Source organism: Oryctolagus cuniculus, chromosome 10 (assembly GCF_964237555.1).
Source record: "Oryctolagus cuniculus chromosome 10, mOryCun1.1, whole genome shotgun sequence".
NCBI classification, from domain to species: domain Eukaryota; kingdom Metazoa; phylum Chordata; class Mammalia; order Lagomorpha; family Leporidae; genus Oryctolagus; species Oryctolagus cuniculus.
This window is the reverse complement of record NC_091441.1, coordinates 4,481,495-4,506,436: the sequence shown is the minus strand read 5'-3', so window position 1 is coordinate 4,506,436 and position 24,942 is coordinate 4,481,495. Positions and strand designations below refer to the sequence as shown.

General features: G+C 49.8%; 1 protein-coding gene across 2 annotated transcripts in view; it reads right to left on the bottom strand.

Annotated features, from left to right (window-relative positions):
• Positions 1-6,107: 6,107 nt before the first annotated feature.
• CYB5A (cytochrome b5 type A) overlaps positions 6,108-24,942 on the bottom strand; it is a 34,878-nt gene continuing 16,043 nt past the window's right edge. The window contains 5 exon segments of one of the 2 annotated variants that reach the window (NM_001171263.1): positions 6,428-6,473; positions 7,672-7,706; positions 8,688-8,711; positions 12,866-12,895; positions 13,893-14,021. In NM_001171263.1, the coding sequence (NP_001164734.1) occupies positions 8,703-8,711; positions 12,866-12,895; positions 13,893-14,021 (168 nt within the window). In that variant the 3' untranslated portion in view covers positions 6,428-6,473; positions 7,672-7,706; positions 8,688-8,702. 2 annotated transcript variants of the gene reach the window in all.

The following is a 24,942-nucleotide window of genomic DNA, read 5'->3' as shown; positions in this document are numbered from 1 at the left end:
TCTTTTTTTCCGAAGCAATTTTTTAATGGAAAGCTTTTATTCAGTAAATATAAATTTCATAAGTACAACTCTTGGATTATAGCAGTTCTTCCCCCCATACCTGCCCTCCCACCCCCAAACCATCCCATCTCCTATTCCCTCTCCCATCCCATCTTCATTAAGATTCATTTTAACTATCTTTATATACAGAGATCAACTCTATACTAAGTAAAGATTTCAACAGTTTGCACCCACACAGACACACAAAGTATAAAGTACTGTTTGAAGACTAGTTTCACTGTTAATTCTCATAGTACAACTCATTAAGGACAGAGATCTTACATGGGGAGCAAGCACACAATGACTCCTGTTGTTGATTTAACAACTGACATTCTTATTTATGACATCAGTGATCACCCAAGGCTCTTGTCAGGAGCTGCCAAGGCTACAGAAGCCTCCTGAGTCCACAAACTCTGACATTATTTAGACAGGGCCATAGTTAAAGTGGAATGTGGGGAGCAACTCGGACTGGACTAAGTTACTGGAATTAAGACTTATTCTATGCATCTGCTCTCCCACAATATGGCGCTGAGAAGGGAGAAACAGCTTCTACACAGCTGCCTCCAGTTCAACCAATAAACTGTAGGACCTGCTCCTGATTGGAGGAGAGCAGCGTACTCGGCGTGTGGGTAGCAGAGTTGGGATTGGTGGAAGAGGACTATAAAGGAGGAGAGAGACAACATGCACCAGGAACATCTAAGGGGAACATCTAGCTGAAGGAACACCTGTGCAGCCCCCAAGAGAGCCGGCCGGCGGTGTGCCGCTCCCCCGCGGAAGTGGGGAAAGTGGCAGGGGGAACCGCCCTTCCACGGAGGTGGAAGGATGGTAGCCAACCCGGGAAGAACCAGCAGCAAACCCGGGGAGGGCCGAGCAGACGAAAGAACAGCGCAGGGTCCTGTGTCGTTCCTCCACAAAGACGGGGAGCGACATAATGGTGCCGTGACTCGGATATGAAGCCTAGGCAGGGTTCAGTGTCGCTCCTCCACGAAGAGGGGGAGCGACAGTGGAAGTTCTCTCCTTCAGAGAAAGGTACCTCCTTCTTTGATGGTCCCTTCTTTCCACCAGGACCTCAATCACAGAGATCGTTCATGTAGGTCATTTTTTGCCACAGTGTCTTGGCTTTCCATGCCTGAAACACTCTCATGGGCTTTTTAGCCAGATCTGAATGCCTTAAGGACTGATTCTGAGGCCAGAGTGCTGTTCAGGGTATTTGTCATTCTATGAGTCTGCTGTGTGGCTGAGGGCTGATCTTTAACTGGAAGAAGGCCATTTTCTCCTTTTGCCACCCACCTCTTCTATTCTTAAACCCCTCCCCAACGTCTTTTTCACCAAACTGTCTCTGCCTCTTCCCAGGGATTCCAATGGGACTAGAGGGTGAGCACTTTTGGGAACAGCATTCAAGGGCATGTGAGCACAATGCAAAGTGTCTTTACATGCATGCTGTGATGTGCACATTTTGTAATGACTTTTTGTTGTAGGGAGCATTCTGTAAAACACTCCAAGTAAGTCCACCCTCTGAAGGAGCAATCTAATTCTTCTCTTACTTTTTGAAGGTAACTTCTCAGCTTAATGCAGAGTGTGCTGTCCATAGAGCAGGGGAAAATGTGTGGGCCTGCCTTACTGGGAGCCAGACAGAGCCCAGGGAAGACTCCTCCATGGGAACCTAATTGCTCTGTACAAAGTATCAGCCAAACCAAAGAGGTGATTCTGGGAGGGGTTGGCCAAAAACAAAGGAAAACCCCTTGCTGCTCAGGTTTGCAGCTTTAAGGCATCTTTGTGGACCTTTTTTCCCCCATCAGAAATGACCAAGTTAAGATGGTGAGACCTCTGAGACTAATTTTTGTCCCACCTCTGCCCCTTCCCAACAGCTTGCAGAATGGATCATGCGCCTCTAGGTTGAGGTGATCACTTCACTGCTTTTCCTGCCTCCTTGAAGGAAAGAAAACTGTTTTTGCCACTGATTTAGCCACATAAAACTCATCTCACCACCCTTGGCTGGGTCTGAGGCTGCTGCTTCTAAAAGTGCCATCTCACTGTGCTTTGTATCAGTCAGCGCTGGAGAAATCTTGACTAGCTTCTGCACAAAACTTCTAAATTTTTATATTATTTTGAAACTTTGCATCTCGGGCCAGCCCTTCTGGCTGAGAGCGCTCCTCAGTCTGGGCTGGCAGTGAGCTACTCTTCCCAAGTTTCTTTCCCGACCCCGGTCCCACTTTTAGTGAGGTTTCTGTGAGGTCTGTTAAGGGTATATCCTACAGCTTATTGGCTTAAAATGTACTCTCCTTTGGTGTGCTCTCTTTGGGGCCTGTTGGGAGAAAGAAAAACCAAGTGTAACTGCTTCGATATGATGATTGATAATAAGTGCCTTTTTGAAAGAAAGAACCAGTCCCTCCAAAAAAAAAGTGAAAGAGGGAGACAGGGCAGAGCTCCCCCAGCAGAGGGGCTCCGCAGGAGGGATCCCCGCTGGGAGAGGTCACAGAAAGGCTGTAGTTAATGGTCACCCAGCTGTTCGTGTAAGGCTGGCTCCCTGCACAGGGTCAGTTTGCCTATATGCAAAGCTTGCCTTCAGGGCTTGCAACTTCCAGTATTAGAGACCATTCTCCCCACCATGTAGCTGCCTTTTAAAGATTTATTTATTTGAAAGACAGAGTTACAGAGGGAGGGAGGGAGGGAGGGAAGAGAGAGAGGGAGGGAGGGAGGGAGGAAAGAGAGAGAGAAATGAGAGAGAGATGAGAGAGAGGGACAGGGAGGGAGGAAGGGGAGAGAGATGAGAGAGAGAGAGAGAGATGAGAGAGACAGAGGGAGGGAGGGAGGGAGGAGAGAGAGAGATGAGAGAGACAGAGACGGAGGGAGGGAGGGAGGGAGGGAGAGAGAGAGAGAGAGAAAGATTTCTTCCATCTGCTGGTTCACTCCCCATGTGGCCCTAACAGTGCTGGCTGGGCCAGGCCAAAGCCAGGAGTCAGGAAACAGGAGCTTCCTCCAGGTCTCCCATGTGGGTGGCAGGGACCCAAGTACTTGGCCATCTCCAGCTGCATTCCCAAGTGTGTAAGCAGGGAGCTGGTTTGGAAGTGGAGCTGCCAGGACTTGAACCAGTGCCCCTATGGGATGCCGGCCTCACAGGCAATAGCTTTAGCTACTGTGCCACAAGGCCAGCTCCTGCCTGCACATTCTACCTAAGTTTAACCTAACCCAACCTAACCTAACCTAACCAGCTTTTCTCCATCTACATCACTCCCTTGACACCATCTGCATCCAAACACACGGCTCCTTCCAACAACACGTGAAGAAAAACAGGACAGCCAAGGCAGCCAGTTGTTGAGTCAGTGCTAAAAACGTCCAAGTTCAACTGCTCATCATGGTTCTTTAATAAGCAGACACTGGGGCGTTGCATGCAGTGCGACACTGGGACGCTTGCAACTCATCCTGGAGGGCCTGAGCTCACAGCCCAGCTCTGCTTCCAATTCTGGCTTCCGACAGATACGCACCCTGGGAGGCCACCACTCACCTGGGAGACCGAGTTCCCAGCTCCTGGCTTCAGCCTGGCCCAGCCCCAGCTGTTGTAGGCATTTGGGGAGGGAACCAGTGGGTAAAGGCCCTCTTTGTCTCTCCAAGTTTCAAAATGAATAACTTTTAAAACTGCAATATAAAGGGGCCGGCACTGTGGCACTGTGGGTTAAAGCCCCAGCCTGCTGCGCCGGCATCCCATATGGGTACTGGTTCAAGTGCCAGCCGTCCCACTTCCGATCCAGCTCTCTGCTACAGCCTGGGAAAACAGAAGATGGCCCAAGTTCTTGGGCCCCTACACCGCATGGGAGGCTGGGAAGAAGCTCCCAGCTCCTGGCTTCAGATCAGCTTAGCTCTGACTGTTACAGTCATTTAGGAGAGTGAACCAGCAGATGGAAGACCTCTCTCTCTCTCTCTCTCTCTCTCTCTCTCTCTCTCTCTCTGTGGCTCTTTCAAATAAATAAAAGAAATCTTTAAAAAAAAAAAAAAGAATAAAAAAGCAGATGTTGCTGTGTTTGGATGTGGTGTGTGTCGCTGGCGCTTTGAGTGCTGGAAGCCACAGCCACAGTGTGGCAGTGTTGAGAGGTAATGTGGTTTTATGAGGCAGAGCCTGGTACAGGTGATTTTGTCACTGGTGATGACAGTACTGATGAAGTTCTCAAGTGTGCACTTTAGCAAACTAAACCAGCTTTACAACCAGACATTCTCCAGATATAAATAAATGATAAACTTACCCAAAAAACTCTAACTGGGTGTAATTTAACAATCATAAATAACTGCTGAGGAGCTACCCCCGAGCTCCCTCAGCAGCTCCGTGCCCCACCTGGTGACACGGCACTGAGAGCCCCGGGAGCCAACACAGATCCTTGCCCCAGTGCCCGTGGTACCCTGCGTGCTTCCCAGGCACACCTCTCCTGGGTGCTGAAGGACACAGCGTGAGCACCTGCTCCCAAGCCTAGAGGGCAGACGAGGAACTTTACACGGACAGCCTCCAGAGGAAGCAGCAGGGCAGCATGAAGAAGTACCTCTGCTCGGCCGCTGGCCTATCCATGACCACACGGTGGGGGCAGGCCGGGTCAGGGCCTACTGACCGCCTCTGCAGGATGACTTCCCTGCAGTGCAGCCACCCTTCCCCACCTGCACCTGACACTGCCTTCCACTTCAACTCTGCGTGACAACAAAGGCCAAGAGGCCACAAGCCACTGATCACTACAACCCATGCTGTGTCGTAACAACACAATCTCTCTCCACGGGGCTCGGTTATTGCAGAAGAACCCCACTGCTCACCCATGCCTTCAGGATACGTATGAACATAGCCAGCTGCCCTTAGAAAGGCACCATCATAGCTCCCATGCCCACGGGACAGGCGTGGTCACAGCCAGAAGTGTACACAGGACATGTGTGATCACAGCCAGTGCACCATGGGACAGGTGTGATCACAGCCAGTGCACCATAGGACATGCGTGATCACAGCCAGTGCACCACAGGACATGTGTGATCACAGCCAGTGCACCACGGGACATGCATGATCACAGCCAGTGCACCATGGGACATGCGTGATCACAGCCAGTGCACCATGGAACACACATGATCACAGCCAGTGCACCATGGGACACACGTGATCACAGCCAGTGCATCCATGGAACATGCATGATCACAGCTAGTGCATCCATGGGACATGCGTGATCACAGCCAGTGCACCACGGGACATGCGTGATCACAGCAAGTGCATCCATGGAACATGCATGATCACAGCTAGTGCATCCATGGGACATGCGTGATCACAGCCAGTGCACCACAGGACATGCGTGATCACAGCCAGTGCACCACAGGACATGCGTGATCACAGCCAGTGCACCATGGGACATGCGTGATCACAGCCAGTGCACCATGGGACATGTGTGATCACAGCCAGTGCACCATGGGACACACATGATCACAGCCAGTGCACCATGGGACAGGTGTGATCACAGCCAGTGCACCATGGGACATGCGTGATCACAGCCAGTGCACCATGGGACATGTGTGATCATAGCCAGTGTACCATGGGACATGTGTGATCACAGCCAGTGCACCATGGGACATGTGTGATCACAGCCAGTGTATCCATGGAACACATATGATCACAGCCAGAGTGTGAATCTTAAAACAGAGACAGCCCTCTGGAATGGTACTCGCATGCTGAGGAAATGGACAGCGGTCATGTCCTCACACAGGTCATGGGTTTTCACGTATGCTGCCGGTGTTCTTCAGAGGATACGGGGTCTCTTTCACAGATCCTGCAGGTGGCCTTCGCTTCTATTTCAGTTGCATAATTATTAGAAGGCTTTAACTACAACTCCTGGGACTTTCTTAATTTCCTTGAAAGAGAAATTACACCTGAAGCATGCGCCGCTTGGTAACTCAATTAATTCTGGAAGAAATGCTAACGGCAGATGGAAGGCTGTGGCCTCACCTGAGTCGCACACACTACCTGGGGCTGGATGCCCAGCACATTAAACGGTTCTGCTAAACAAGCAGAGACTCAAATATTAAAGACGAGTAAATACCAAACAGACGGGAGGTATATTTTAAAAGCCAGATATATTTTTTTAAAAGATCATGTTTACAATACGTAAATTACATCGTGAAGAAACATCAAAGTCGATGGATAAAAAGGCACATAGCAAAGTTCAAGAGTAGAAAGAACAGAACAGTTCTTGTTTGCTTCTAACATAGGAAGAAAGGGAAACAGACATATTACAATTATTTCTCAGGTGAAGGTTTCTGTCAGCTGAGTGATTAGCAGAGGCTGCTTCTGCCCCTTGTCCCAGGCCGTCTTTTCTTGCACGGGCTGCTGGGCAGGGGCTCAGTCGTCGGCCATGTAGAGGCGATACATCAGCGCCACGATCAGGGCGGAGATGGCGGGGATCACCCAGTTGGTCCACCAGCTGCAAAGACACAGGAAAGTCAGGCTTGCAGGGTGTGCAACTCGGGGACCCACCACACCTGCTCCTGCCAACAGAACACCGCCACGGCGTGTGCTGCTTGCCTCTGTGACCAGTTGGGCTGAAGACAATGCGGATTTGCTCAAAGTGCCGGGTGGGCACAGGATGCCCTAGAACACTGCCCATCATGCTACCTGCTGGCCTCACGCAAAAACCACTGCCCTGCCAGCTCCACTTCAACTGCTTCTGTAGACTTCACGCTGAGATACTGGCCAGCAGGAGCGACTGATCTCAAAGACATAACCCCAGGTTCTGTATCACAGGGAACAAACGTGAGAATTCCCTCCATAAGTGAGTGAAGACTTTTAAATGGCACTCAGTTGAGATCATGAAGACCTATTCTCATTTTGGTTGAGGCTGAGCATGCCCTGCAGCTAAACATCATAAACTTTCTACCCTTAAATATTCTTTACATATCAACCTATCCAAATATCAAGTCCAACATAAAGATATGAAATGCAAAATGATTACAGCTTCGCCAGAGTGGGGGTTAGTGAGGCTTTTCAGTTTCCCTTTAGGGAGGACCAGGAGTGTTGATAAAGAGTAAGGTGAAATACTGCCTGCAGTGGGGGCCTTCCCAGAACACTAACAGGAGGGAGCAGTTAAATTTGACAAGATGAAACATAAGGGTGCAGTTTTGAGCCTGCGTCCAAAAAACAGCTATTATGTAAGTCAATATGGTACCTGCCAATGTTAATATGAGCTTGGACTATATCAAGAAATCTGACCTCAAGAACAAGTGAGTCATGCTATACTTGGATTGTTGGGTTCAACTCTGGGGCCAACTTCATAAAAGCCCAGCTTAGGGAACTGTAATCAGAACAGGTTAAGAAACTGACCATGGATCAAATGCAGAAGGAAACGAGACGAACAGACTAACAGAGCAGCCGTGGGATGGATCCTCTGAAGGGTGCCGTGGGGGGAGAGACTCACTCTGTTCTGTGTGTTCCTTGGGGTTGAGACTGGGTTTGCTGTGGAGATCACGTACCACCTGAGCTGCCAGTGTAGGTGCCCACAGACATAACTAAGAGGCTGACTGCCAGGTGCAGGCATGGTAGGAACCCAAGCAGAGGGTCAGGTTTGGGGAGGTGACTCACAAGCCTTTCAACACAACACCACTTCCAAAGAAAACCCAACATACCTGGAATTGGAATCGACGGTGGTGATAAGAGTTTCCTAGAACACAAGGACAAAAAAATGCAGTAGGTCTCAGGGAAATGTGTGAACATTTATTCCACTGACTAAAAACGTGTTTCAAAATTAGGTCCCAATATCTTATACAGCACATCCCCTTAAAAGGGGAAAATCACATCATGAATTTCTTTGCACTAAAATGCCTAATTTCAGAATACAAAATTTTAAGAATTAGCTATATTGAAATTATTTAAGAAAACAACCTTGATAACTTGAGAATGTTAAAAGTGAATATGCTACGTAAAGTGCCTTGCACACAAAAGGCATCTAAATACTTTTAACAGCGAAAGTGAAACCAGATACTCAAGTATACACACATCATCATTTCATCATCTCTGTCGAGGAGCAGTTTCGTTCACAAATGCATGAATGAAATGCTCAATAAAAACAGTAGCTATTTCACTAAAACCAAGTAGGACAGAAAAGTGCCTGTATTGTATTCAATACACATTCATCAAAATAAATAAGAGTTCTCGCTTCACGTCTGAACACTGTAGAGACCTTCCTCGGTCTCCCTGGACCCTGGCCAGACAGTACCAGTGAGGCCTGCCTGGCCTGTCTCCTCCCAGCTGCACTGTCTAACCTCCAAATAAAGAAGCCCTGATTTTACCTTCCAGCACTTTCTGAGAGCAGCTCTTCTTTTGAGTACCACACAGTGAACTTACAGGGGCTCTGGAAAACTTCCCCTGACAGCCGAGAAACCAAGGTCTACCCAAACACACGCTTTTCTGGACTTGAAACCATGTTAGGAAGCATTTCACACCAGCACAAGTGTTAGCGCTGAAAAGGGAAGCAGCCAAGAGTAAGGCAGCCTCCTCAGGGAGCCCCTGCCCGCGGCCTCCCTGAGCACACAATGGACATCAGCAGCCAGGGCAAGCTGCAGTCTGCAGAGCACAGTGAGAAACTGCCTGGAGGGGGCAGCCCCGGAGGCAAGAGCAAGCCAGCAGCAGGTGACCCACCAACCTTGAAACACAGCCTTTAAGGTTCCTGACACGGTAGGGGAGAAAAACAAGTCATTTACAAAAAAGCTTCACGTGCATTAATGATTCAATCCAACTTTAGATCAGAGGGTCTGTGAAAGTGCTCAGAACTACTGCAGGACGGTTTATCAAACAATGCACACTGTATAAATTAATGAAGGTTACTAGAAACAATCAAAATATGCAAGCACATTATTTAACTTAGAGGAAGGACGTTGTGAGTTCTAAAACCAAAGCGCTCACTGAAGGACACTGTGTTATCGTCACACCACAAAGTTAAGCTTGAAACGGGAAAGGGAGGCAAACACAAACACAGTTCGTTGTTACACATTTTACCAACAGGCTGACACTATGGAGATTCAGCTAGCCTTGCCTTCCATGGCTTCTGCAGCTACCTCAATGCCAGTCTTAAAACACGGCTGTGACGTTTAAACACGGCTATGCATCATCACCACCAGCAACAACGAGGACCTTCTAAGGAGCTGAACTTGAAAAAATAAAAAAGGCCTCTCACTTTGTTGATGATCTTCTTGGCTCTATCGGCTCTATAACTTAGGATGAATGACTGCTTCGCTCTTTGATGAAAAGCTCAATCACTTTCAGCAGCCCAAGCTTCAGTTCAGGGATGTGGCTATCAAACACATCAACACTGAAGGGGGAGAAAAGACTGTGGGTTTTGACAGGCTCAGCCACCTGTTCACTCTATGACCTCGAGGGGCTCAATTTGCAGTAAAAAAAAAAAAGGGAGGGGTGAACAATTAAATCAGGAACGGTTTCATATGACTTATAAAAGTCATATAAGTCAGTATAAATTATGATCTACTCAATAAAAGATGTGCAAAGCCCAAAAAGCTTTTGCAAGTCAAGAGTCACTTGAAGTACAGGATATCTAACAGCCTGGGATGACAGAGCAGAGTTCCCTGTGAAAACCAGGGCCTATGAAGCTGCTTAAGAAACCACCACTGTCGGCCGGCGCCACGGCTCACTAGGCTAATCCTCCGCCTTGCGGCGCCAGCACACCGGGTTCTAGTCCCAGTTGGGGTGCCGGATTCTGTCCCGGTTGCCCCTCTTCCAGGCCAGCTCTCTGCTGTGGCCCGGGAGTGCAGTGGAGGATGGCCCAAGTCCTTGGGCCCTGCACCCCATGGGAGACCAGGATAAGTACCTGGCTCCTGCCACTGGATCAGCGTGGTGCGCTGGCCACAGTGCGCCGGCCGCGGCGGCCATTGTAGGGTGAACCAATGGCAAAGGAAGACCTTTCTCTCTGTCTCTCTCTCTGTCCACTCTGCCTGTCAAAAAAAAAAACAAAAAACAAAACAAAACCACCACTGTCAAGACTGGTGTGGTGCCAGACTTGGAACACCAGGCTTTTCACAAGCCTGTGCCTCTCCTGGGGGCTCTGTGAGTGCCAAATAAAATATCAAAACTGTGACCACTATAACCAAGAAAGGGTTTCACTATGGAAGCAAATTTGATGCATACAGGTATATTTGTTTCAAAATGTGTAATTCCTATGTACACAAATGTCTGAATTTGGCAACTTCATAGCATGCTTTCATTTGGACAGTTTCAGGGCAATCTTTGGTGCACCTTACTTCGGAATTCAACCACATACTGTAACCAGGCAACATTCTGAAAACTCAGACGGAGGTGCACAGGTTTCAGCCTGCAGGCAGACGGATGGTTATATGGATACACAGCAAGGAAAACATCCAAGGACAGTCCTTCTTTCTGGAAACCCAGGGAACTGGCTGTGTGTTTTCCCGCATTTTATTTGCTTATGATCTCTCAAAACAGAGCAAGCTCTTGCCCTACCTTAGGTCTAATTTAAGAAAAGTCAAAATAAAGGAATTTTTTCTGGATAAAATATTCAGAAGTTGGTCCAGCTATATAATCTTTGAAGAGAATAAAAATATCTACTTCTACAAGTTAGTGTGATTATCACAATTCCACTGAGATTGTCTATACCCAGACAGTATAGAAATATCATGAAATACCATGAAATACCAACTACTAATGATGAAGCAAACCAATGTCTTCTATAAGCAGAGAGCCGCTCATTCTATCCTAATGTTGTCAGGAAAGCTTTCTTTGATGGTGAAAACTCGATTTCCAGAATTTAGCAGGTAAGCTTGCTCTGTCCTCAAAATATTCTATGTATCAAAGCAACAGGCACTTGAAAAGAGAAAAATAAGTATCACTGGAGAACAGCAAACGGTCATGGACAATTGTTACCACGGAGTACGGGTTACAGCGCACAAGTCCTCAGTGCTGATGGGGAAGGAAGGAGCCCATCTTCCCACTCAAGGCAGCTGTGGCAGGAGACCTGCAGGTGCTTTCTGCTGGTGGGCGCCACGGTCAGGAGTGGCTGGTGCCCCAGCAGCTCTGTGCTCTGCAAAACGAACCTTACCAGATCCTTGTTTGCCTCTGGCTGAGTGACTGCCCGCAAGACGGTCAGCACACCGAACACCTGACAGAAAACACAGGCTTTTCCCCACGCATCGCAGAACGTGCACGGTCCAAGAAATAACCTTGAAAGAGCGCTGGGGGCCAGCACTGTGGAGCAGTGGGTGAAGCTGCTGCCTATGATGCCAGATCCCATATGAGTGCTGGCTGGAGTCCCGGCTGCTCCACTTCCATCCAGCTCTCTGCTATGGCCTGGGAAAGCAGCAGAAGATGGCCCAAGTCCTTGGACCCTGCCCCCACATGGGAGACCTGGATGGAGTTCCAGGCCTCTGGCTTCAGACTGGCCCAGCCCTACCTGCTGAGGCCATTTGGAGAGTGAACCAGTGATGGAAAAATTTCTCTAGGCCAGCACCGCGGCTCACTAGGCTAATCCTCCGCCTGCGGCGCCGGCACCCCGGATTCTGGTCCTGGTTGGGGCACTGGATTCTGTCCTGGTTGCTCCTCTTCCAGTCCAGCTCTCTGCTGTGGCCCGGGAAGGCTGTGGAGGATGGCCCAAGTCCTTGGACCCTGCACCCGCATGGGAGACCAGGAGGAAGCACCTGGCTCCTGGCTTGGTATCGGCACAGCGCCGGCTGTAGCGGCCATTTGGGGGGGTGAACCAACGGATAGGAAGACCTTTCTCTCTGTCTCTCTCTCACTGTCTAAATCTGCCTGTCCAAAAAAAAAAAAAAATTTGTGTGTGTATGTGTCCCTCTCTCTGTATAACCCTGCCTTCTAAATAAATAAATACATCTTTTTATAAAAAAAAAAAAAAAAAATACTCAAGTCAAATGAACCAACAGCAATGGCTGCTGGGGCCATTCAGATCCTAAAGGCTACTGTCCATCTTCCTAGGGTGCACCTATCACCAGCCCTGAACAGGAGAAGGGAAAACCCAAGTGAGACTGCTCTGTGCTAGGGCACTGGCCCAGACTCTCACTGCTTGTCTGCCAGCTGCGGTGAGCAGGACCCCGCACTCCTGCTCCTGGCTCCACGGCTCTGGCAGTGCTGCGGGTTAAACACACCCTGTGAGATGGGTTCAGGAGCTCCTGTCACACGCATAGTGGAGGTTTTGCTGTAGTGAGCTCTCTGACAAAACCAGGAGTATGCACCAATGTGGAAAAAGGAACACTGCCTTCCTGCCATTGGTCTCAAGCAAATCTTAATTCCACACCAGGAATGATTTTTGCCAACTGGCATTTTTCTTCTCAATTCTGATTCTGAATTTATCTTCAAAAATAAGTGACACGGTCAGCTCAGCGGGGCTAGTGAGCCAGAGCATAAAAGTGTGCTAAACATCCAACTGTGCCACAGAGAAGCAGAGTGCAGGCCACACGGTGGCATCCAGAGACCTAAGGAGTAACTGCTTACACCATCAGATTTCAAATTCTTGGAAAAGCAGACCTGCGTTAAACCTTTCAGATGAGAAGCACCTTGATGCTCATTAAAAGTAGCTCTTCAAAAGGTACTGATTGATAATTATGATGAAAAAGTTGTTTAAATACTGAGGATCTTACATCAGTAACACACAGAATATACTGACTGCTCACACTAATAAAAATGTTGACCCCACACCTGTCCATCCATCCCCCCCCCCAACCTGGGAAGACCTGAGCTGGCTGCAGACAGGAAAGCAAAGACCTTTGGCCTCATTTGACAAGTTTTAAATACAATGAAAGCACCTCCTTCTCTGGGGACACCTGAGATGGTCACACTTACCGTAGGCTTGCTCAATTTTGATCTGTCATCCTGCAATTAAAAAAAAAGAAAGAAACACATTAGAGAACTGAAAAACATCTGCAAAAATTATCATTTTCAAAGTGCTTGCTTTTATTTATTAAGGTTTTTTTTTCAGTTATCATTCAGTGATTAGCATTTTGGGGACAGAATGTGACTGGTAAATACAACCTCTGATTCACCTTGCTTGACAGAAAAAAATTAGTAGCAGATTAAGCGCTGAGGCATTTTCTCTCCAGAGTTCCGAGGTTCCCAGTAGCAACCATGGTAGCCGTAATTACATATCGATGTGTCGACACACGTGACCTTGATTCACAGTGTCTACACCCGTGATCTTTGATTCAGAGTTGCCGAAGACTAATTCTTCCCTTCTCTCCTCTCAAACTCCCTGTGAGATGTGTACACACCTCTGTTTACCCTCAGGGGAATCTGCAGTCCCCCACAGGCAGGCTCCTAAAGATCTCAGGCTGCTCTCAAAAACTGAGGCTGTCAGAGGCTGGCGCAGGTAAGCCCAGCAGGCAGGGAAACGCCAGCTGCTTCTCAAAGCCCCCCAAGTGGGTCTCAGTCCTGACATTCTCCAGGTTTGGGGTAAAGTGAGCTGAAGGGGACACCGCGCCAGCTTCACAAAGGCAAAGCTTTCGTATTTAACATCGCTTAGGACTAAGGAGAGTAAAAGAAGGTTTCTTAATAAAATACTCTGGTCAAAAAAGAAAAAGCCTTGTGTTGGGCTGGCACGCCCACATTCTGATATTCACGCTCGGTGCAGTTGCAGCGACTGAGACACGCCTCCCCAAGACGCACACGGCGCGGGGCTACAGGCCTCAGACCGACAACGCCCATGAGAAAGGCAACCAGCGAAACGCGAAGAAGCTTTGGGCCGACCGACTGACGACAGAAACAGTGTTCTGGAATCACTTTACTCATTTTTCAGTTACGGATGTATGACCTGCACATACGCATGTTCACAGACCAGGGCAGAAGTCCACCCTCCGCTCCCCGCAGCACGTACCGGGTGCAGCTCCCCGATGATGAAGGTCTTGGACAGCTCTCTGGCATCTGTCGAGTGCCCGACGTCCTCAAAGTTTTCAGTGGCATCGCCCCCGGCTTGTTCCCTCAGGACTTCCTCCCCTCCAGGGTGCTGTTTAGGGAAAAAGCCAGTTCACTCAACCAGTCAGGCGCCTCCCGACGCCTGGGTGACAGTAACCTGTCCATCACGTGGGTGACAGCGATGCACTGCCCTGTACCCAGTGTCCTTTGTGCTGGTGCCACAGACCCCGTCTCCATGTGTCCCTCGTACGGCAGCGCGAGCACCAGGCAGCCTCCATAACACTCGGGTCGTCCATCTGGCCTTCCCCCAAAGCTCTCTGAACTGCTCCCCTTCATCTGCCCTGGGGCTACTTTCTCTTGTGTCCTCTGCCTGTGACTTCTTCCCCGCGACTGTACTGGCCTGAGAGGACAGTTCCCAGTGGACGCGGGCCTGGCCTGGGCTGGCCCTGCCCCTCGGGAAGCCCAGGTGTGCCTGCTGGACGGCCAGCCCTGCCTCGGCAGAGCCAACTTCCTGGGAAGAAGGTAAATGGAAGCAGGGAACCTGCTCGAGATGCTGCCCTCAGCCTTTCGCTGACAGAGAGCAACGGAGACAGAAAGTAGAGTCGGGGTCCACACGGGGAGGCAGGCAAGGGGGCCTTCGCGGTGGAAAAGCACACTCGTGCTCACAGCTGCTGAAGCGAAATGAGCGGGCACAGCATGTGGGAAGGGCTTTTCCCTAAGATGATCGCCAGGCGCCCAATCACCGGAGCTTTCAGGTAAGGGAGCAGCACCCAGTTAAGTGACCGTAAATACTTTCAACTGAGCTTCGGCTTCGTCTTGGCTCAATCCAGCCCGACCTTCAGCCAGTCACCTCTGCACCTGCACGTGTCCAGCAAGCAGGCAAGACCAGCCTCCTCTGCAGGGTTGCCCACAGTCAGTCCTCAACTTCTCCTGGCAACAAAAGGCACCAGGAGGCCCTCACTCTGCTCTCTACCTTGTTTCTCCTCCTACTGTGCTTAAATATAGCTTTCCACAAAGCTCTCTAAATCGCTCCCCTTTACACACCTACTCCCCGACTCCAGTAAGTTATCCACCTACACTGCAGAAAGAAAGAAAAAAAATCACTCACAGTCTCACCATCCAGAGAGCAGGGCATACATATATGCAAATGAGCGAATGGTTTGTAGAAAGAAAACTAAACATTATCTGTCGACTCTTGTTCAAGGAATGTGAGAACAGGCAGATCTCCCGAACCCAGCCATAATTTTGCAGCCTATCTTCAAAGGAGGTTAAAATCATCGAATTGGCCCCTATACAGAGTCACAGCCAGACAAGTTCCTAAAGACAGAATCCTGACCTTGAAAGTGCTAAAACAGAGAACGTGTCTACTATGAAACTTAAAAACAACACTAGTAGTCCAACAATACCCTATACCTTGTGCGGTTGTGTGAGTGCAGCCTGTTGAAACCCTTGCTTAGTATATACTAAGTTGATCTTCAGTATATGAAGGTCATTGAAAATGAAACTCGATGAAGGGTGGGATGGGAGAGGGAGTGGGAGAGGGGAGGGCCACGGGAGGGAGGGAGGTTGGGGGGGGAGCCACAACAATACAAAAGCTGCACTTTGTAAATTCACATTTATTAAATAAAAAAAACTATGTAACAAACAAACAAAATACACAGAAAAAAAAAGAACTTGATACTTTTACCCTTGTAGTATTTTTTATGTTCTACTTAAAACTATTGGTTGAACTCTGTAATTAATACACAATTACTCTTAGGTGTTTAATTAATGCTATAACTAGTACTCAAATAGTATTTTACACTTTGTGTTTCTGTGTGGGTGCAAACTGTTGAAATCTTTACTTAATGTATGCTAAATTGATCTTCTGTATATAAAGAGAATCGAAAATGAATCTTGATGTGAATGGAAGGGGGGAGGGAGTGGGAAAGGGGAGTGTTGTGGGTGGGAGGGACGTTATGGGGGGGGGCTATTGTAATCCATAAGCTGTACTTTGGAAATTTATGTTCATAAAATAAAATAAAATATAAAAAGCAGAGAACGAGGACAGTGCCTGTTACAGACACACATGAGCCCTCACCTGAAACAGGCACGAACGTGAACCTCTCGCCTTGATCCTGGACCAAGAACAGAAACAACGGGCATGTGGACCCGTCTGCCGGCTCTCGCTGACTCACACCTGGCCCAAACCACCTGTCGGGCAACTTTCTAAGGAGAAAGAGCAAACACTAGAGAGGAACATCTTGGATGCCAGCGGCTTCGCTGACCACTGGTGAAAAATTTTAAAGCAGAGGAACCATTGGAAAAAAAAAAAAAAAACAGCATTAACTACTTGATGCTGAAATATTTTCACTCTGCCCTACAGTGACGGTAGGAAAATCAAAGCCTTAAAATTGAGCGTTTGGAACAGAGTAACTCAAGCCTTGACAGGACAGTAAACTCACAGGGATCAAACGCGAAGTGACCGTGCGACTGCACGCAGGGTGGGTGTTCTGACACTCAGGTGCACAGGGCATGAGGAGGACACTGGGTCCCCAGCACTGAGCTGAGACAGGAGGCAGGAGCCAGAGGTAACGAGGGGCAGGGGCGTGTGTAAAGGGCCCTGTCTTGCAGGGCTCAGGGTGGTCAGGGACTGTGAGAGGACCACCCAGGAGGGGTGGAGGAGCCAGGCCACTCAGGGTCTCCAGGCCTCTTCAAGGACTGCATGCCTGGTCCCGTGAGCAATGAGAAGCCACTGGAAGGATCTAAGCAGGAAGGGGACACAATCAGATCTGATGGGAAAATTCACACAGGGTAAGAGGGGGAGAGGGGCGACTGCAGTCAGGGTGGGCTGGAAACTGCCCAGGGTAAGCAGGTGTCAGGGGCGAGAGATAGAGCAGATGCCGGGACTTCTGAGGGAGGGGGCAGGGCAGGGCGAGGGGCGCTCCAGGGTGGTCACATGTCAGGTCTGTACGCCGAATGTGCAAAGGTGCCGACTGCTGGACAGAGCCCAGGGTGGCCCCCACACACCCACTGTGCCCCTGTGTCTCGGAGCCCGTAATTCCTGCTGTGTGCTTCTGCGAAATCGCCATTTCTAAGCAATGATCCAGACACACTTTGCTCGGGACAGCATTTGAGAACTGGAAATGGCTTTGATTTTCTGGATCTATAATTTCAGAGTTACTTCCAGGAAAATAAACAGGAAATGTGTTTCACAAGGTTCAAGGTTGGCAGAGTCTGTATAATTCAGGAGATGTGAACTTGCCACCCAGTACCACGGGCACCGCTGGGAAGACAGGGAGCAGCCCTGCGCTCTCTACAGCCACACGGGCTGCCGGCTCCGACACCGTAACTGGCTGATGCTGTTCACGGCAGGAAAGACTCCCCCACAGTGGGTCTGTCCTCTGTGAAACGCTCTCTTCGCTGGACTTCAAGAGGCTCTCCCAGCTCCCCTCCAACCTTCCAAGCTACTACAACCTCCCGGCCTCCTCTGAGTGTGAAGCCAGGAGCACACAAGGCTCAGGCCACGGTCCTCCCCTCCCCTCTCCCAGTAGCAGCTCTCCGGTGCTCTGAGTGACACCCATCTGCCAGTGAGTGCGGCTGGGTGAGGACCTCTCTGGACTCTCCCAGCTCCAGACTCCTCCCACATCAAGAACAGCCTCCTCCACACCTTTGCACTCTCTATTGAAATCCCAAAAGCAACAGCACCCAAACCCTAAACCAACCCAGCACCTCCTGCATGGACGCCCGCAGTCGTCCACCTGGGCTGCTGCTCCCTCCCTCCTTCCTGGGATCAGCCCCCTTCTGTTGTCAGGCCCTGATTATGGGATGTAGAAGAGGCACCACTAGGGCCATCTGGGGTGGATGGTAGTAGCAGAGGGGAAGAGGTGAAAGGTAGAGAAGTCAAAGACAGAAGAGCACCCTCCAGTCTCTGGGAGACGGGAGGTGATGGGTTCCCACCCAGTCTCGGCTGTATTCTGCAGCTCACTGGGCACGGCCAAACGGCCTCAGCAGCGATCCCACCTGGAACCCGCCATGTGCCCTCCGCGTAGTACACCCAGCACTCGTGCCCTGCAGATTCCACCCGTCAGCCTCCTACCCTCTCACCGTCTGCTCAAGGCTGTGCCGAGAGAGCCCCTCCCTGACGTCTCTGTGTGAGGCCGCCTGCCCCACAGCCCCACACCAGGTCTCTATCTACCCGCTCTGCTCCTTTATAGCCCCAGGTCCTGCCTGGGGCTGCTTCATGTTCTAGGAGTCCTAGGGACAGAGACCTCAGTGTCCTGCTCATCTCTTTCTCCTAGTTAGTACCCAGATAAACAAGTAAGACAGCACAGATCACTGCACGTGGGTTTGGGATTGTCCCATCCAACCAGCCCGGAAGCTGGTAAGAGTCTGCTCTCTCAGCCATCCACTCCAGTCCATCTCATACTCCTCTCCTGGAAGTGTAATGGTTCCTACCATTCAGATCACAGAATTTCACACTTAATTGCTGCCTAATTGATTCCATCAAAACCACTCATCATCTTTTGTGTATAATGGTTTTATGTGGGACATGGGAAAGCAGGTGAGACATCAACGGGATTTTTTCCAGAAGAGGCATGCAAGGGGCTGGCGCTACGGCATAGCAGGGAAAGCCACCACCTGTAATGTCGGAATCCCATGTAGGCACCGGTTCAAGTCCCACCTGCTCCACTTCCAATCCAGCTCCCTGCTAATATGCTGGGAAACCAGCAGAAGATGGCCCGAGTGCTTGGGTCTCTGCACCCATGTGGGAGGTCTGGAAGAAGCTCCAGGCCCCTGGTTTCAGTCTGGTCCTGCCCTGGCTGTTGCAACCATCGAGGGGGTGAACCAGCAGATGGAGGATCTCTGTCTCTGTCTCTCCTTCTCTCTGTAACTCTGCCTTTCAAATAAAGGAGGCATGCTATTCTTTTGGGGTTAAAGAAGTAATGGAAAAGTCCGGTGGCCCTCATTAACACAGCCTCACAGTTTGAGTATCCATGACTGACCCATAGCTGGAGGTCTCTGTAATACCACTAAGGCTTGCATGACTCCAAGCAACTCTCCTTAGACAGCGGAGAGTGAGCCGCTCAGCTCATTCACCACGTGCACGGCCCCGAGCTGCAACACGCGTGTCACAGTGCGGTCTAGTCTCACCTTCTTATCATCTGCAGCCTTCTTAATTCTCCTCCCCAGCTTTAATAAGGTACAATTGGCAAAAAAAATCATACATTTTTATGATATACAATGTGTGTTTTTTTATATATGTACACACTGTAAAATTTCAATGAATCAAGCTAACATATCCATTGCTTCACATAACTGTGATTTTTGGGGGGAGATGAGGACATTTAAAATCGGCTCTCAGTAACTGTCATGCATACATTAACTACTGTCACTGTGCTGCACATTCATCTCCAGGCAGGAGTTCAGCACTGGAGGCAGCAGCCTGCGTGAAATGACTCAGCCCAGGAGAGGCCAGCATGGAGGAAAAGATGGCCAAAGACCAAGAGGGCTCTGGAGACAGTCTGCTGACAGGCCAGACCTGTCTGACCATCCCGCCAGGGCTAGGGAATGACAAACAGGGAGAAGTTCTTGTCCTAATCATGACAGTGCAACAGGGCTTGCGTAATATAGAGCAATTTACTCATATTACTTTAATATAAATTAAGAGGTCTATGGCCTTAGTCCTTCTTTTACAATCACTAAAGGTCTGAGTGTTCTCCTGAACATTTCTTACTTTATTATTTAAAAATTTTTATTTGATGCTTATTTATTTAAAAGGCAGTGGGGAGGGGGAGAGGCAGAGACAGTTTCTAGAAACCTGTTGGTTCATTCCCCAAATGTCTGCAATAGCCAGGACTGGGTCAGGTTGAAGTCAAGATCCTAGAATTCAATCCAGGTCTCCCACATGGGTGCCAAGGACTCAAGTTCTAGAACCACGATTTGCTGCCTCCCAGGATATGCACCAGCAGGATGCTAGATCAGAGGCAGAGGAGCTGGGACTTGAACCAGGAACTCGGAAATGGGATCCCAAGAAGAGTCTCATTGGCTGCACCCAATGCCTGCCCCAGTTACACTTTAGTTAACATGGAAAATTCAGCTGTGATTGCACTTGTAAATTTGGCAAAGTCAAGGTTTCACCAAACACACACAAAAAATGAGAGGGAAACGAATATGGTAGAAGACAAAGCACTAAATGAATGACATCAGGGAAAGACAGATCACTGCCGTCAGGAAAAGGGGCCACAAGAGAAGCGTGGATACGCCGGACGCCTGGCAGGGAGGACAGTCAGCCCAGCTAACAGCACTCACTGGGCCTGCCGGGTGCTTCGTGATCTAAAAGGTATATCCCTGGTCTCCTAAGAAACATGAGAGCTTTAAGAGGAAGAATACTGTAAGCTTGATAAGTTCTTCTTCACTGAGCCACAAAGATCCGGAATGAATGAAGCACTGTTCAGAGCCTTCTGGACAATGCTAATAAACAGGCTCTCATTTCATCTTTACCCAGCCATGCTAAGCCAGTATTTACAGGTAAACACTCTTGAGTTACCTGCTGAGAAAAACCATCACACTTGGGGCCAGAGCTGCAGCGCAGCGGAGTAAGCCACCAACCTGCAACACCGGCATCCCACTTGAACGTTAGTTCAAGTTCTGGCTGCTTCTGCCTCTATCCAGCCCCCTGGTAATGCGCCTGGGAAAGTAACTGAAAGAGGGCCCACGTGCTTGGGCCCCTGCCACCCACGTGGAAGACCTGGATGGAGTTCTAGGCTCCTGACTTCAGCCTGGCTCAACCTCAGCTGTTGCAGCCATTTGGGGGGTGAACTAGCAGGTGAAAGATCTGTGAGTGTCAGTGTATGTGTGGCTCCCTCTCTCTAACTCTGCCTTTCAAATAAATAAAATCAATCTGTCACTTCACGCTGACCACCAACTTGTCACTCTTCACCTACATACCCAGCCTAGCCATGACCCTGTCCACCCTCCCTCTTCCCAAATGCACCCTTACTGTAAGCATGTGCGTTCATCTGAAAGACACTCAGTGTGCGTGGCTTCACCCACAGCCCCCTTCAAGGCCATTCAGGAAGCGTCATTCCTAACCAAGTTCTGAGAACCTCACCGAGGTGGCCTGGTGAACACTATGGAGCTCAAAGGGCCATAAGAACTGGGCCCAAACCTCACACCCCCATGGATTCACTGGTTCATACTCCAGGCCATGAGAAGAACTTGACCCCAACCTCACACCCTACGGATATCACACCCATAGTTGCTCCTGAGTCCAAGCCCAGCACCACGTCTTCACCAGGCACATCTCATGGTCTGACCCCTGGGTCTTCTCTACTCTGGTAATGACCAGTGGTGAGGGAGAGAAGCGCACTGCAGGTAACTTCTTTCATGTGGAAATAAGAGTCCAATCAGAGTAAAATGGCAGAAGGCACTGCACAGGAGCACAATGATACAAACGCAGCACACACCAGCTTTCGGCGTAAATACACTGATACAGACACAACCTTGGGATTACTTCTGTATGTTAAGAAGCCAAGACTTTTAAAAAAGTATATAGTGGGAGGGATGCATCAAATCGTTTTCAGAATTATGGCAAAGAGAAATGCTAAATAAAAGAATCAATGGGTTCTTTGAAATTCCACTGTATCCAGATGATTAGGGATTCTATGGGGAATTCTATGTCTTATTTAATGGTGCACACTGAGGATGGCTCTGTAAACACTGGCAGAACAAAAGAAATGTAACTGCTACTCCTGATTCAGGCTCCAATAAACAGCAAGTTCTTCATGTGAAGGCAAGAATCCAACCGAGCAGGAAAATGTGGCTCGCAAAGGCAACATCACTGTGGTTCACCCACGCATTCTGCACCTGCTGTTTGCCCAGACATTGATTCCAGGGTGAGACAGGCTCCGAGGCCCTTTCTCCGTGCCTGCTGCTGCCTCTACAGCCACTTCACAGCCCTTAGATTCCCTGCCCAGACTCTGCCAGCTCTTCTTTAACATAAAGCAGGCTCTCTTAGGCTTGATGGACAATACCGTTTCTGTTCAGTGGTTGCCCTTAACCCTAGAACTCCTGCATCTTAGTGGCTTTGGAAGAACAAGTTAAAAGCCTCAAAGTCAAAGGTTAGACAATGCTGTGCATGGAGAGCTTTGAGTTCCGTAAATGCAGCCAGAGAGGCCTTCTGGTCCGGTTTGCGTCAGCAGCCACCCGCTGGCCCTGCTCACGCCCACCCCTCACCCGTCTTCCACCCAGGCTTGCCCACGCTCCTCTGCCACGGCTGGAATACTCATCCTCCAGGGTTGTGGACTGTCACACCCTACTCAACAACCTACAGTGGTGGATGTCTGCAGCCAATCAAATGTCTCTTCACTTCCCCAGCTGCTTCACACAGCAGGGCCCTCGGCTGATCAGCCAAGTCAGTTGGGGAAGACGCTTCAAGATGCCCGTGTCTGCTCCATCCATCTTCCGTACTATCTGAGCATTGAGCTGGGCACGGCCTCCCCTGCAGCTAGGAATTCCACGTGACTAAACTCTGGTCAATGGCGTGTGAGCAGGGGCATCAGGAGACCCTCCAGAAGTCCTCCCTTTCTGCCCTGTCTTCTTCCTTGCTTCCTTCATCCTGTGCCCTGGAATAGGGACAGTGCCTTTGACCAGGAGGACACGGGCATGCCCAGGGGAGCCAGGGTAAGGGCTACCGGTACCCTGGGGAGCACGGCCATCCCACAGCCCGAGTGGCCAAGCTTGCTTGTTGATGCCACAATAATGAACGTCTACCTTGTTTAAGCACAGTTATCTGGGTCCTTCTGAGCTAATTCTAGTTACTGCAGCAATCATTTAGTCAAGACAACATAAAATACAACACACAAAAGCGTGGAATGTCCAAAAGACATGAATATATAGTTCCGAGTCCTGAAAACACAAGGGCGGCTGTCTGCACCTGTATCAATCATTAGAGAAACAGTAGGCGCCCATCCAACTAAACGGCGTAGAGGTCTGGAAAAGCAGAGCTCTTAAAGCACAATCTAAGCCCCTGTAGGGCAGTCGGGATAAGGATCAAGTGAGCAGACGGAGGAGCAGAAGCGGAGCAGGAGTCTGGCGGACAACCTGCTGGCTGCACGTGCAAAGCCTGCGGCCAGGTAAACTGGTCTGAATGAAGCAAAAGACACCAGGCTGAGAGGCTGGGTGCACGGAACGATGTGAAGCCTGGGCGCCAGCAGGAGGGGCAGATATTAAGGACCATGGTGAGGCCCTGAGGGAGACGCCTGTGAGACGAACGAGCTGGGGGAGAGGACAGGGAGTGCAGAGCAGAGCACGGACTGCCCTGTCTTGCACACGGTGGGGCAGCACGGCACTCTCACAGCAGGGATGACCTAGCTCCCCTCCTCTCTGCCTGGGGTCCAGCCTCAGGAATAAAGTAGCCGCAGCTTCCTGCCAAGTCTGACAGCTTCCACCTCAGCTGTGAGCCGGAAAGCTGGACTCAGAGCAGCAGGCTCAAGGTGAGACACCCACCCTCCTAAGCCCAGAGCAAATGGCACCCAGAGAAACAAGGGCCACCCCACGCCGGCCATTCACAAGGGAAGCAGGACCAGGGCCCAGCTTTCTGAACATGTGAGTCACATGAATCTTTTTATATTTTGAACAACGTGACTGCTGTCTTCTTGGAACTTGTCAACTAAGAAAGATCACACTTACACACACACACACACTCACACTCACACACATTCCAACATGGCTCCAATCCAGCCATGAGGCTGTCCCCAAGAAAGAGCCAAGAGGGATGCAGATTGGCAAACAACACAGCAGTGTGCACCAGGTCAAAGTCAGTCCCTGTAGGGTTGGTGCAACCAAGACAAACTTAAACAACCACAATCAGGAAAAAAAAAAAAAAAAACCGTCAGCACCTAAGAGCAAAAGTCCAGCAACTGTGGAGTTTGAACTGGATCTTCATTCCAAATACTTCGTTCTGCCAAAAAAGGTGGGTCAACATTTTGTCCAAAAACAATGACTAGGCAAAAAAAATTTTTTTTCTTAAATATGATCTGCAATAGGTAAGCTTAAAATGAAAACAACTCAAGAGTCTGGAGAGCGAGCGGCTTAAATAAGATTTAGAATCAAATAGCACAACAGCCGATGCGATGCTTCTGTCACTTGTGGAAACCACTAGTCTCAGGTGGCCTCAGAGCTGCTTTGTGCCCGTCGAGACGTGTGTCTGCTGCATCCCGGCTCTGCTGAGGAGCAAGCATCTGCGGGTAGCATGGACTCTTTCTTTTTTTTTTTTTTTTTTTTTTCCTTAAAGGATTTAACTCTGAAAGCCAGAGTTACACAGAAAGAGGAGAGGCAGAGAGAGAGAGAGGTCTTCCATCCACTGGTTCACTCCCCAATTGGCCGCAACAGCTGGAGCTGTGCCAATCTGAATCTAGGAGCTTCTTCTGGGTCTCCCACATGGATGCAGGGGCCCAAGGGCTTGGGCCATCTTCTACTGCTTTCCTAGGCCATAGCAGAGATCTGGACCGCAAGTAGAGCAGCTGGGACTCGAACCGGTGCCTATATGAGATGCCGGCACTGTAGGCACAACTTTCCCCTCTATGCCACAGGGTCAGCCCCCAGGCTGTCTTTCACACCCTCTCATGGTGCCCTTGCAAGACCATCTGAATTACACCCCAACTCCAGAACATTCTAAGGATCACAGGATAGTCACCAGCTGGCTCACAAGGCTGGGTCACTCATTCACACCTCCTCTGAGGGCCCCCCAGCCTGCCCCCAGGCACCCTCTCACCAAGGTGGGAAAGTCAGGGTCCTGCCCTCAAGGAGCAGGAGTGCAGTAAGGAAACTGACATGTGGACAAGTAATAGCTGAGCAGGGAGGTACCAGCTGCAGGAGTCACCGAGGGCTGGACACTCCCTGGAGCGTGACAGTGGAGAAAGCCAGGGAGGGTCACAAGGCGGCAAGGATTGGAGGCTGCAAGCTTCAGCAAGAGTTCAGCAGGGAACCTGGGAGAGCAGGCCAAGCCCAGGCAAGGGCACCGAAACAGA